At 45.9% G+C, this 14,535-nt stretch overlaps 2 protein-coding genes across 3 annotated transcripts in view; one reads left to right on the forward strand and one right to left on the reverse strand.

Moving 5' to 3' along the window:
• Positions 1 to 259, reverse strand: part of LOC142777311 (uncharacterized) — a 38,452-nt gene extending 38,193 nt beyond the window's left edge. Inside the window, exon 1 of the mRNA XM_075881616.1 lies at positions 118 to 259. Coding sequence (XP_075737731.1) covers positions 118 to 195 — 78 coding nt within the window. The 5' untranslated portion in view covers positions 196 to 259. The remainder of the gene's footprint in view (positions 1 to 117) is intronic.
• Positions 260 to 691: 432 nt separating this feature from the next.
• The window catches only part of LOC142776400 (deoxynucleotidyltransferase terminal-interacting protein 2-like), a 68,269-nt gene continuing 54,425 nt past the window's right edge, over positions 692 to 14,535 (forward strand). The window contains exons 1-4 of one of the 2 annotated variants that reach the window (XM_075880017.1): positions 692 to 825; positions 944 to 1,052; positions 1,890 to 2,016; positions 6,177 to 6,272. In XM_075880017.1, coding sequence (XP_075736132.1) covers positions 1,993 to 2,016; positions 6,177 to 6,272 — 120 coding nt within the window. In that variant the 5' untranslated portion in view covers positions 692 to 825; positions 944 to 1,052; positions 1,890 to 1,992. The remainder of the gene's footprint in view (positions 826 to 943; positions 1,053 to 1,889; positions 2,017 to 6,176; positions 6,273 to 14,535) is intronic. The other variant, XM_075880018.1, reaches the window with a different exon arrangement.

The following is a 14,535-nucleotide window of genomic DNA, read 5'->3' on the forward strand; positions in this document are numbered from 1 at the left end:
GTGCTTCAAGTTATTTACAACGCCACAGAAACTCGTTCCTGCTGTACTGATAAGCTTGCAATCGCCGGCACCACGCACCCTCTTTTCGTAATGCACGGCTTGAAAACGGATACCAACCGTGAAAACGCCGATAGACGTCCAAGTAAACTGAGATCGTTTCAGCACATCGACGACCTTTGGCACGAGAATTGGCATTTACTGTAGACTTGAACAAGCTATAGAATTGTAAACGATATAGCACTAGGGACACACGTTTTTTTTTTATTCCTCTACTAAAGCAAAACCAATTCAAGAAGCAACAACGCGATTTACAAGCGTAAACAAAACTGGGCGCCGCTTTACTTGATGATGATATCGAACAAAAACAAACCTTACAAAAGTAAAACACATTTATCTGTTTAAGAAACAAATATACACCACGTTATAACAACTTCCTAATACATTACATGTAAGTCACTTTTTAGTTAAATTGAACGTACGAAATTTGTTTTTATTAGGTTCAATTTTGTTTTTTACAGTATTGGTAGTCCAACGCAGTCAAGACTAGTCAAGATAAACATGACAAGACTAGCCAATATGGCCATAGAGAAACTTTTTTTCTCTATGATATGGCAGCTTTCATTGAACTCGAGCGCCCATGTGGTCGCCGCTAGCGTGATAGTGAGAGTTTAATCAACGCCTCCTATTTAATCAGTTAATCGCCTTTTGAATCAGTTTACGTCGCCATAATGTAAGAAACCAAAGACCCCCCCAGCATAGTCTCGTCACTGCAGTCAAGATATCTTCAGAAGTTCGACGGCATAGCGCTGTCGAAATGCGGGTCGGGTAAGTCGTCAGGTGCCGTGTTCGCTCTTCGTGGCAAGCGCTTGATCACATATAATTTTAGTTCCTGGCTGTGCGTCAGCCCCTCTGTATAGAGAAGTGTGGTTTTACATATTTGCAGACGACTCGGATGACAATGATGACGAGCCTAATACGCCCGTGTTCGTCATTGACAGCAAACCTCGGATTGAGCCAGAGACTGAAGAAGCACCATGCACGACCAGAGAAAGGTGTGTGCCATTCTTGGGCTTAGGCCGCTTCTCCTGTACGTCATTTTTTTATTGAGCTGCGAGACACTGCTGTTGATATGGTATGGCTGACGAAAATAACACAGCATTATTGCTTCTTTTAACAGTTAAGTGAGGATCTGAATGTTCCTAAACGAAAACACCATCATCATTTTGTGCACTTTAAATCGCTAACCAGCCCAATCGGGACCTAGTTTTGTGATCACAATTTCTTCCTTTGCGTAAGCTAGGGAATAAAGTCAATGATAGCCGAACAATTCGATCATTGTTGTGATCGAAAGGTTACCGTGTGACACCGTCACAGCACGTGTATCCAAGCAAATGGCCTAGATTTACCTCCTGCGTGATATACTTTCTGTTTCCCATGGTACTCTGTGCATGTTCTGCAAAGCTTCTCCCTGTGGGGTCATAAAGTACATGGATGGGGGGAAGGGGGAAAGCGGAGTTAGCCTATTTCATGCATGTCAATACATTAAAACACCTTAAATAATACTGTTGGCTATATAAGTGCTCTTTGGGAAAAAGAAGCTAATTCTGGCGTTTTGTCTATTTTTCAACTTCTATATGGAGTGGAGTAGTTAAGACCGCAAAACTTGTCCCTTGTTAGTGAGAGTTCGACTTGCCATCCATCTGTCCATTGTGTGTTGTTCAATGTTTGCATATTTCGACATTAACACACATGTGATTGTCTCTGGCGTGTCAATTGTATGAAACTGTCCGAGTGTGTGCTTGATGTATATCATGTTCTGCTTGGAACTAATTTCCTGCCAAATTATGAATAATTGCTGCTTGCCTTTCTTTTTCATTGTGTTGATGCAGGGTAAAGTTAGCATCGGAGCTGAACCCGGGAATTATTCTGGATGACACATATGTGGCATCTCATGATGCTGCATCCAAGTCGGCTCAGAAAGTCAAGGAACTTATGCTTGAGTCATCTGCTGACAGTGTGAGCATTTTGCTGTTATTTAGTGCATGATCCTCCTGTTTGTGCATAATTGTGCACTTCGGTCACATTGCATGCTATGTACTATCAGCATCAAATGAAACGCAAACAGCGGAGCGCGTGGTGCAAGCCTTATCAATGGCATAGTGCGTGCTGTCCACCAGTCAATGACACAGACAGGTCCACACATCCAGTGTGGCAGCACTGCACGGTTCCTCTATTATGCTATATTTCTGCTTGTGTTCCAAGTAGGGTACTTGAAAGGAATAAAATTTAAAAAAAAATACAGAGGTTAAACTACTGGAGCCGAAGGCGAGTATTGTATAGCACGGTTTGTCATCATGGAGTCAATTATCACAGAATGCCTCGCAAATTGTATTTATAGTAGACAAAGGTAAGTTCATAATGCTGGCGATTTCACGCTGTTTCACTTCGTGGCGGTAAAGTGAAACAATTTGCGTGCTCTCTTTCTAAGAAACACTCGGCGTTTCCAGTTAAAATGAAGTGTTTTCGGGTCGTCCTCTGAAATAAAGGTGTAGGTGAAGCAGCACTGGCGAACTAGATATGACAGTCGTTTATATTTCTCTTTTCGTTTTATCGTGCTGAGACACCGATTGCTCTGCGACGCTGCAGTAAAAGCAAGAAATTGCGAGTGATACGATCAAAAGCGCTCGGCACGCCCACGATTTCCACCATTGTCACCATATGAAAGCTAGAGCAGAAACGGAGATAACGCACTCTAGGTGGATCGCGCAGTGCTGCCAAACCGGATGTGCCTGCCTGTCAATAGTGATGACTGGACGGCCAACACTGTACTGTTTCTAATACTTGAAACACGCACTCCGCTGTTCGGTTTCATTTGACGCCAATAGTACACTGTAATCGCCTAAGTGTCTTTTTGCTGATACAAGAAATTTGGCAGCCAACAATAATGCACAAGCATATTGCTTTTAATTTTAAATCTCCACGCCTTGATTCGAAAACGGCCCCAATAGTCCTTTGAGGTAGATGCAGTTTTATGATGTACAGACGGGTCCACTGTTAAAGGAAACACCTGTGTGAGCAGCATTTTTAGCCTTCGCTATCTTACGGAATCATAGCGGCTTAGATATGCATAATGCTACTGTTGGTTAAAGTTCCCACTTCTCTTGACAGACTATTGGCTTCTATGAAGATTGCTTCTTAATCCACTTGCTCTTAGAGGGCCAGGAATATTGATATTGTGCATTCGGGTGTTCCTTTTAACAGTGGACCATACTGTACATCAGTGTTGCCCTTGGGTAAATTCAAAGAGGAACCAAAACTCAGGTTAAAGTAGCCAGGCCATATAATGGTATTTACTGTTACCACCAAATTTGTAGCCAAATGATAGAAATGCTGTATAATGTAGAATTTTTTTTTCATATTTGAACGATGAGTATTATAGTTTTGAATGATATTACTGATTGCAGTGAAATAGAAATAAATAAATACTTTTTTTTCCAGTCATCCATAGTTTTCAAGCGTAATCCAGTGGTAAATAAGCGAACAAATTGTAAGTTCAGTGAGCATACATGTAGTCTACTTAGGATGAACAAATTAACTGCCAGTAAAAAAGATTGGTACATTTCTGCCTACTGGTGGGAACATTATTCATAGTAGCAGGCCTTGCTTGAAGTGACGGACAGGAAATGATTAGTAGTTACTGCAATGCCAGCCCAGATTTCCAGTAGTGCATGGTTGAAGATGACCAGGCCACCTTCTTTCAAGTGTGCAGTACTTTAAAGGGATACTGAACAAAAATTGTAAAAACTGACGATACTTTGAAATTCTACTCAGAAGATGCCGCTGTTGAGATAAACGAAGTTTATTTTCTGTATTTTTGAACAGTTGGTTGTATTGTGAGCGCATGGCGGCTGCTCGCTAAGGCGAGCAGTTATGTCAAACTCACCGAGGCGCATGCAGGATGCGCGTTTATTGTCCTCCACTTCCTTTTCTCCAGCTGTCCTTTCACTCTCCTCTTTCCCTTCCACAAAAGCGCTGGCACTTTGCCCCAGCCGGAAGCATTGTTCGCTGCTGTTGCTGTTCATACCGGTTTCGGGAACCCAAATGAAAGATGAGTAAGTCGAGAGACGCGGGCGATGGGCTGGCATTGTTGGCATGCCAGTTTCTGTTGAGTTGACGTCACCCAACCTCATATCTTCTAGTTCATGGCGCTGCCGCTAAACACGACAGTTTGGGAAAACGCATTATGTTAATTATTTTTCTGTAGTTTCTGCTTGGAATGAAGGTTGTCTCTATCGATTTCAGGATCCAATTTATCGATCTGGCTGAAAATATTGGCTGCAAAAGTTTTGTTCAGTATTCCTTTAAAGGGCCTCGCTGTTGTATGCTGTCAAACAAAGGCGTGCGCTTGGGAGGGTGGGGCAGGGAGAGCGGTCGCCCTCCCTAGTCACCCAAGTGGTGGGGTGCACAGCCAGCCCCATACATTGGCAATAATAAATAGGGAAGCGTGCGCTCTGGCGCACCTTCACCCTCCCCTGAAAGGGAACCCTGCAGACGCCTATGCTGTCGTATGCCGCGATCGTATTCTGTTGTCGTCACTTGTAGTATTGCAGGCAAATACATGTTTAAAAATTTGGAAGAAGTAGCAAGCATGAAAGAGATAATCAGAAAGAACCAAATAAGAAGCAAAATAGAAATTTATAGAAATGGGAAAACAGAGAGGAAAAAACCCTGAAAAAGATAAGAAAGAAAAAAACGAAAATAAACAAGGTAGATTTCCCATTTCTGCACTTCCCTCAGGCTTCGCAGCACTTGTGTGAAACTGCATCAATTTTTTGTTTGTTTGCGGATCTCCTCCGTGATTGCCAAGTTGGCAGGAGAACAGGTGCTTGCTGTGCATGAGTTGTCAGCATGAGCTCCGTGCTAGTCGCGCATTTACCAATGTGCGTGCAACTTCGTCAGTTTGAAATTAGCCAAAAGGGGCCCTTAAAAAGGGACTTTTCCCATGTATCACTTCTACTCGAATTCATAAAAGCACTACTTTTTTGGCCTTTTGCCCTCCCGCCCTCCCCCCCATTCCTCCCAGCATGTGTTGGTCACTACTGACTACGCGAAAAATAACATAAACTTTATCGCTATATCCTGGTAAGTGCATTTTCTCAAAGTGCATCAGTGATCGCGGGGCGAAGACTTGCGGACGCATCATGTGATGTGTCAGAAAATCTTAGGGGAAAGAGTATAGTTGCTTTGTTTCCTAGGTATTTTATGCCCAGATACTCAGGAAAATTGCTCCTAAATGCAGCAAAATATAAGTTTAAAATACCCAGAAAAAAACCATGGTACCAGCCGGGAATTTTCGTCACCAGATGAGGTGAAAAATGGCCAATCAGCTGCAAAGTAGCCATCAAAGGCAACCCTGGTGTAGTTGACAATATTTACTTTGTCAATTTCAAAGATCTTATTTTTCTGCTAATAATTGGTTAAACAAACATTTGAATGTTTTTGTCCAGTGTATGTTTTCTACCTTAATCATAAGACATGGTACATGAAGCTCAATTGCAATAATGCCACTTAATATATACATAATAACTCTATGCCACGACTACTTTTCTTCAATCACTTGACATCCTCATACTGACCCTGCTTTTTATCTTTTTGTTTGTTTCCATCAATTTTTTTCTAGTGGTGTGCATAGCTTTCTGGCATATAGTGGAGCAAATGTATTTTTATTCTTTAAAGAAAGTGTTACGTTGATCTTTTTTAATGATTGATCAATTCACTGATGGCCATGCATTGCACAACAGATGTAAATTTCTGCTATATTAGGCTATGTTGATGTTATTTATTGATTGATCAATTTACTGATGGCCATGCATTCCACAACAGATGGAAATTTTCGCTATATTAGGCTATGGCACATTTTCATCGTAAAATTATTGTTTAGCTCACAAGATCCTCTACAAATCAGAACTTCGCATTTGAGGCTGTATTGCTAGGCATCACAAAAATTTAACTCCTTTTTTTAATTATAATTTTCTGCTTGAAAGTCTTGTGCCCTTGTAAACAGTGGCTCGCTCAGTATGCATAAGCGTGCAACCATTCTTCTTTAGAACATGAGGAAGAAAATAGTAGTTGAAAGCCATCGCCTGTTGTGAGCTCAAGAAAGTTTTTCATTGCAGTTGCTGAAGGGAAGCTTGCTCACTCCTGGTTTTGGGAAACAGGATTGTGTACCTCCGTACTCAGAGTCCCCGAGACGCATCAAACTACGCCGCAAGGTAGGCGTTCACTTGTAGACCTACTGTCGTTGTTGATCTATATTGGAAAGCATGCTGGGGCTTAATTTTTTTTGGCACTCTGTGTGGGTGTGTTATATATACTTCTGCAGGAGTGTTTCCAACTGGGCTGGTTGGTATGTGATTAGGACGGCAACAAACTGCACTGGGACACAGGACGGCGAAAGAACAAGAAACTAAGTATGTCATTGCTTTGCTGCCGTGTGTCCAGCACTCTTTCTTCTTGCCCTAATATATATGTGAGAATAAAACAAAAACAGTTTTCTGGTGAGTTGCGAGCAGATGAGCTAGAGAAGAATTTTCATTTATTTATTTGTACATACTGCAGTGCATTATGCACTATGGCAGAAGTGGGATCCACTTGAATCACCTTCTTTTCAAGCATCTGCCCAGAAAAGCTTTTAGAGCACCGAGTCACATTACACAAGATTCCATGCTATAAACCAGGGAGAAAGTTTCTTCATGTTCATTTTTTAAGCTTCCAAAGACTTATTTTGTTATTTGTTTTATTCTGAAAATTGCTGTATTTATTATGCAATAAGTGATTTGAAAAAAAAACTACTAGTGCAATATCTTGAGCATTTTAATTAGGTTCTTCTTGGTTTACCTGTACATAATTTCATTGGGCAACAAGCCTGTGTACACTGATACTGTCGTGAAACAGTCAAGCCAATAATTTCTAGCTGTAATATATACGTTCTCATATACCTACACAAGCTGTAATGCTCTTTGATATTCTCAGGTTACTGCTGCATTCTACCTCAATTATGGATGCTCAGTTCTTCGCCTGCCTTGAAACAGTATTCTCGCATTTCTAGGCTCGATGAGGCGGTAACGCAAAAACTCTAAGCACCAGGGTTGTCACCCGTCCTGTTTTAGATTTGCTCAGCTGGTTTTTTAGACAGCGAACTGGTTGCTGGTGTGTAGCCGCTGTCAATGGTAGTTTTTTTAGAGCAGTAAACGAAGTGTCATTATAATCATGGGCATTTTTATGCCAGCAATTAGATTAGTAGGTTACCTCAATGTGCCATTTTTGTTTGTACATCAGGTTTATTTGGCTCAAGGAAAACAATGTTACATTAAATGGCACTGCATGCTGAAGACCTGACATAGCGTGTATTTTTCAACACTAATCTTCTAAGTAGCTCTCTCCCCCCCTCCCCCATCGACGGGTCGTTTCTTTTGTTTGAGAAAAGGTGGCAACCCTAAAAAACAGCTGTGTGCTTAGATGTAGTTGAAATGACCCCAGAGCCCCCACTACAGTGAGCCTCATAATCACGCACCATACCTGCCAAGTCTCGTATTCGCCGGGAGACTCCCGGATTTCGACTTTTTCTTCCGTTTGTACGATTGTCATGAAAATCTCCCAGAAATCAAAATTTCTTTGCGTGATCTGGACACATTGACAACAAAGCAGCTGAATCCGCTCTAGGCTTTTCGAACTTGCCCCATTTTATTATAAATGAATTTAAAAGTTGAATCTCAGGGATGCGGAACCCTGGTAGATACAAATTCGTGAAATTCTCCTGCCAAATTCTACTATATCCATTGGGCCGGAATTAGAATGTTCTGAACACTCTTTCTAATCGTGGCGGGTGATATGAACTTTAGTACTGAAACTGTTGAACGAAGGCCGAGAGTAACATGATCGAAGCTTCGGAAGTTTGCATGCGGCTGGGGCACACACTGTCTTCTACAGTGCGTGTGATTGTCATTGCCACAACCGCTGTGGATGAAGCGGCGGTTGTTCTTTACACAATTGTGTATGGCAACGACCTACCTGACAAAACCCTGAAAGTGTGCCCGCGCCGAACACTCAACCAGTCATAGCAACGCTGCTTTCCACAAACTCTGCGGACAAAACCACAGCAGAGGTGATTTTAGATAGCATAAGGTGACTTAATTTTTAAGGTGCATAAGCAGCTAAGCGCACGGGGATTGAAAAAGGAACTACCGTTAGCCGCAAGCGCCGCGCACAAAACCACAGTCATGGCGACGCAATAGCGATCTACGAGCTCCGAGGGCATGCGGCGAACGCAGCGGTAGGTTAAAGACAGTAAATATGAAAAAAAAAGGCCAGTCACGATTTGGTGTTCCTGTCAAAAGAATCTAGTACAGTCGACTCCCGGTAATTCGAAGTCGCTTAATTGGAAGTTTCGGTTAATTAGAAATGAGCAAGTGGTCCCATCAGTTTTGCATGCAATCGTATAGAAAAAAATGCTCGATGATTCGAAGTTAAAAACCCATAATATTGGTTAATTAGAAGTTTTTCAATCGACAGTCTCGTCGCGACCGTAATTTTACAGTAAAATGGGGAACTTTTCATATGCCAAAACATCTGTCGGACCGCGCTGGTGTCTTCGCCATCACTACTGTCCGCAGCCCCACAGATCTTGAAGCGGCAATCTTTTTAACGCTGGCGAATCGCATCGGCGGCATCGACTGACTCTTTAGTTGACTTTTGTCGATACTCGAGTATGTCACCGCATCACCCGCACGCTGGGTTGATTCCACACGTGTTTCCGCGCTTCTGATTTTGAGTGTTGTGGTGGTGACGTACGTTTGATAATGGCAACTCGTGGCCCTTACCGAACGCTAGACCTAGCGACGAAAGTCGAAGTCTTGAAGGAAGTTGACCAGGGAGGCACCGCCAAACAAGACATTGCAAGAAAGTACGGCATTAAGCCTAACACGCTGTCGACTTTCATAAAGAATAAGCGGCTAATATTGGATGCGTTTGAAAGTGAAAAACTCAAGACATCGCGGAAGCGGATGCGCACCGGCGCCTACCCCAAGTTGGAGGAAGCACTGCTGATTTGGATCAGAGAAGCACGAAACAACAAACTTCCTCTCAGTGGTAAAGTCGTCATGGCAAAAGCGTCATCGCTTGCTGAAATGTTGGGCATCAACGACTTCGCTGCTTCGAATGGGCGGCTTACGCGTTTCAAACATCGCCACGACTTGATTTTTAAAAGCGTGTGTGGGGAGAAGGCGTCAGTCGATGAGGAAACGTGCCTGACATGGAAAGCGGGCAAGCTTCGCGAGTACCTCGAATACCAGCCGGCAGACATTTTTAATGCAGACGAGACTGCGCTTTTTTATCGGCTGCTACCGGACAAGACCCTGACATTTAAAGACGACGACTGTTCTGGAGGCAAAAGAAGCAAAGAGAGAGTGTCAGTGCTAGTCGCGGCGAACATGACTGGCACAGAACGGTGTCGCCTGCTTGAGATCGGGAAGGCTGCCAAGCCTAGGTGCTTTAAAGGCGTGAAGACGCTTCCTGTGGATTATGCCTCGAACAGAAAGGCGTGGATGACATCCGATATATTTAAGGACTGGATCACCAAACTCGACCGCAAGTTCACGCAATCAAGCCGTAAGGTGTTGTTCCTTGTGGACCAATGTAGTGCCCACATGAACGTACCTGCCTTGAGTGCCATCCGTCTTGTGTACCTGCCTGCAAACACGACGTCCGTGTTGCAGCCTATGGGCCAGGGCATAATAAAAAATGTGAAGGTATTGTATAGGCAGCATCTCGTCGAGCGCATGCTTTTGTGCATGGACAACTCGTCGCAATACGAGGTGAGTTTGCTTAGTGCCATCAACATGCGCCATCAACATGCGAGCTTGGACCCGCGTGAAAGAAGAAACCATCGCCAATTGTTTCCGGGCCTGATGTTTCATGAAAAACTCGGGGGATGCTTCTCCTTGTGCGCCAGAGGAAGTGCAAACAAATGAGCTCGACGACGGTAGCTTTCGCGCCGCTCTCGGTGACGTCCGTTTTGACGAGTATGTCGCTGTGGACAGCAACGTCAAAACATGCGGTCCACTAACGGACAGCGAAATCGTGCAGATGGTTCGGCCCCATGACTGCATTCCTGAAAATGACGATGATGACGACGACATCGGAAATGAGCCACCACCGAGGGCTGCCGATGAAGCAGCGGGTCTTGCTCTTGCGCAGCGGTTTTTTGTTGGAGAACACAACGCATATCAATCAATTGAGTTTGGGGGTTGTTGTGTTCCAAGCACCCCTGTGTCACGAGCGCTCCGAACCTGCGAAGGACCGGTTGCTGAAACTGCTTCCAGATGTTGACTCCTCCCCTTCCCCCGCTCGGCGCAAACGAGCCACCGTCGTTTCCCCTAAAAGTTCGGCCGCCGCCTCCATCCGAATAGGAATAAACTTGTTTTTAACCGTTCGAGGCTGTCTGAGCTTTTTGGACTACCGCGACCAACGCGTACGTCTATGGGCTGACGACAACACCGGACATAACAGTGGTGACGAGGATGGGATTTGGACCAACGCTACGCAACGATATTGACAAGCTACAAGCTATGGCTACGCACGGGCTCCCAAATCGGCTACCCGAATTCAACGGCTCATCATGGTCATCGTGGTTTGGACGCCTGCAATTTTACTTCGAGGCTAACAACATCACTGATGCAGCAATGAAGAGGGCCAACCTGCTAACGCTGTGTGGGGAGCAGACATACGACACAGTCTGTGCTCTGATTCAGCCACGCACTCTAGCAGCCGTTGACTACGACGACATCGTAGCAGCGATACAAGAGCACTATGACCCAAGGCCATCGGAGGTCTACTGTCGAGCCCGCTTTCAACGGCGAGACCAACTGGAAGGCGAAAAAGTGGCCGAATACGTAGCAGCTCTCAAAAAGCTCGCTGCTGACTGCAATTTCGGGACGTTGACCGCGACAGCTGCAGCTACTGCGCAGGAGGGAGGATCGACTGCCACACCTGCTAACACCACTATGCTCCCCTTGGACATTATGTTGCGTGACCGTTTTGTGTGCGGACTGCGTGACGCAGGCCTACAACAACGCCTGTTCGCGGAGACGGGTCTCACCTTCTCCAAAGCCTACGACATCGCCCAACGAGCGGAGAGCGCCGGTCACCAGCAGAGGGATATTCGACGGAACGTCGAGCCGGTGCATCACACCAGTCAGCAGTCAGGTCACTCCACGTCTAAGGCGAAATCAAGCAGAAAGACACTGCGCTGTTGGCGATGCGACGACATGCACGATCCCCAGGTATGTTGATACAAGACAGCGACCTGCAATTTTTGCCAAAAACTGGGACACATTGAAAAGGCATACATCTCGAAGTGCAAACAGCTCGGACCGAAGACTTCAGTGCAACGGAACAACAATGTCGACGCACAGAAGGGCCAGACGCAAGATACAAGCCGAACAGCACTAACGTCATCGGCACTATATGACTTAAACGCCGTTACAGTTCACGATTGTCAGCCTTGCCAATGCAACCACAGAAGCCCGCCAAGAGCTCCTATTCCTGAATGGGAAAGACCAGACACGCCTTGGCACACCCTGCACATTGATTTTGCTGGACCTATCGAAGGGTGTTCGTTCCTGGTGGTTGTAGACGCATACACCAAGTGGCTGGAGGTAAAACAAATGGCTACAACTACATCGGCGGCAGTTATCGACACTCTGCGGTCGTTGTTTGCAACGTTTGGCCTACCGCGCAAGGTGGTCTCGGACAACGGCACTCCGTTTGTGTCCACGGAGATTCTCAAGTTTTACAGCGACAACGGCGTCTCGTCTGTTACATCAGCTCCTTACCACCCGGCTACGAACGGACAAGCCGAGCGCTACGTGGCTGAGCTAAAGCGCGCCCTTACTAAAGACCAGACTGGGACAATGCAACGCCGCATCGCGCGCTTTCTCTTCAGACAGCACAACACTGTTCAAAGCACTACTGATCAAACGCCAGCGAAATTGATGTTCAGACGAGAAATGAGAACCCAGCTGACAGCAATTGTCCCGGAGCCCTCAGCGAAAGCACCATCGGAGGAAGAAAAGCTCCCGCATAGCAGGAGAATTGAAAGTGGACAGCGCATATACGCCCACCAGTTCCACAGAAAGCCCGGCTGGGTTGAAGCGACGGCACTCAAACGCATAGGTTTGCGGTCATGGCTCGTCGACATTGGTGGAAAGGCCACACGCCGCCACCTTAATCAGCTACGCCGTTCAGGTAATTTGCCAAGGGAACCTCCCATTCAAGCAGCCACCTCTACGGAAGCTTCGTTCCACTTAGCCTGGCATCTCGCACCAGATGAATCGGCGCCGCCGCCCGCCGGCCCTGAACACAAGAGAAACGACACACAGCGAGCGGAGGCTTCTCTTCCTAGTGCGTCCAAAGCGTCCACGCGCCCACGGCGGCCCCCAGATCGCTTCCAAGCGACAAGCTAAGGAGGGAGGAGATGTTGTGTTCCAAGCACCCCTGTGTCACGAGTGCTCCGAACCCGCGAAGGACCGGTTGCTGAAACTTCTTCCAGATGTTGACTCCTCCCCTTCCCCCGCTCGGCGCAAACGAGCCACCGTCGTTTCCCCCGGCAGTTCGGCCGCCGCCTCCATCCGAATAGGAATAAACTTGTTTTTAACCGTTCGAGGCTGTCTGAGCTTTTTGGACTACCGCGACCAACGCGTACGTCTATGGGCCGACGACAACACCGGACATAACAGGGGTCAACGTTTTTCATCTGGTAACTAGACCACCGTGACGGGGCCGCTTCATGGCTGATGAACAAAGTTACATCAAAGAGTGCTAGCTAGGTCTGGCAATGTAGTCAAATTCCGCTACAACTGAATTGATGGGATGCGTGAAAAAATTTGTTGTCGCGGAATTTCGTTATAGCGAAAGGTCATCGATAAACCACAAGCTTTGGTAAGACCTGATGATTTTGAGTCATCCTTCGGTCCCTGCAAGCACATGCACTGAACTCTCACTAACTCAGGCATCTGGCATCACACAGAAGGAACGTATTTTATCGCGTATAATACTATCGAAATGTACAGAAAACTTGGAGATAAAGTCGGGGTGCGAGTTATACAAGTCTTGGTCTACAAGTCGGCTTCACGGCATACCTTCACGATAATGCAAGGAAGGTGGCATTTCATCCATACGGGGTTACTTTTTTTTTCTTCACCGCATTGCAGTAGGGGGCGCTGGTTATATGCAAGGGCGGGTTATACAAGAAAGTATGTGCATACGAAGACTCTTGGAGAGTGTCGAATGCACAGCGCCGCGATCGAGCATGCCAAAGCTTCGCTAGAGGCCTACTGAAAACTTCAACTGAAAGCGCCGAAGCTCCACACTATCATAGCCGTAAGTGAACAACAGGAAGATCGGCATCATTGATATATTTATTTGCATCGACGTGGCTTTGTCCGCAGCATTGAGGCAAGCAGTAATGGGTTAAGTCAGTGTGCATTGGATGCGTGCGTACTTTTGCAGTCACCCATGGTGACATCGACACGCCCACATTTGTGTTCTCAGAAGTTGCAGCAGAATGTAGTTAGGCTAGAACTAGGTGCGTGCTGGCCGCACATGCGCTTTCATAATGCCCTAGATGCCATTCATGATTACAGGGCTAGTGACAATGAGCGGTAGTTTTGTCTTGAGGGTGACGTCAAAAGCATACAGCAGGAGTTCTTGAAGATCGTCATTATGACGCACGCGGTCCGCACGGGCATCAGACCCACCGGCAGCATCATAGTGGATGGGCGATTAGTCGACGAGCATCTAAATGGCAAAAATTTACCAGAATGCGCGTAAGGTGTGGCAGAAAGCGTGCCTCCGATCAAGACTTGGGTGTTGCGATGCGGCCGTGCGCTCTGGATGTCACAAGCCAGGGAGGAAATGGCCAAGTTAATAGCAGAATTTAGAAGCAATCCTATGCAAGCTTGTTTTTCTTTTGCAGTAGCACTGGCGATAACTTCGTTGAAGCAAAAGTATCCAGGAAAAATATTCGCAGTGACGAGTCATTTTTCACATTGTTTTTTATAAGCGGTGGGCGGGGAATCTGAAATCAATGTGGTGGAAATCGCATTGTAGCCCACTTTGTTGTAGCTGGATTCGACGATACTGGAGGTAATCTTCAGGCACTCACCACATCCCACATCAGGGTGGCTGACGCTGGCTGATCCCACGGCTGCCATCACGGTTAGGTATGGGATGTCGCAGCATTTTATCACTTCCCCCACTGTTAGGAATGGGGTTGTGTGGCCGGTGCGAACACGTGGGTGTGTTGGGCTTGGCGGAGTTATGAGGATGAGTTGGAAGACAGAAAATACTTTATACAAAGTATTTACGTGTTGATGGTCTCAACTCTGAAAGAACAGGCACAACACTCTTCAGTGCGTTGGATTAAATTGGAATGATGATGTCAACCACCACATTATGCTCTCCACCCAGTTGCCAAAA

This window comes from Rhipicephalus microplus, chromosome X (genome assembly GCF_043290135.1).
Source record: "Rhipicephalus microplus isolate Deutch F79 chromosome X, USDA_Rmic, whole genome shotgun sequence".
Classification (NCBI taxonomy): domain Eukaryota; kingdom Metazoa; phylum Arthropoda; class Arachnida; order Ixodida; family Ixodidae; genus Rhipicephalus; species Rhipicephalus microplus.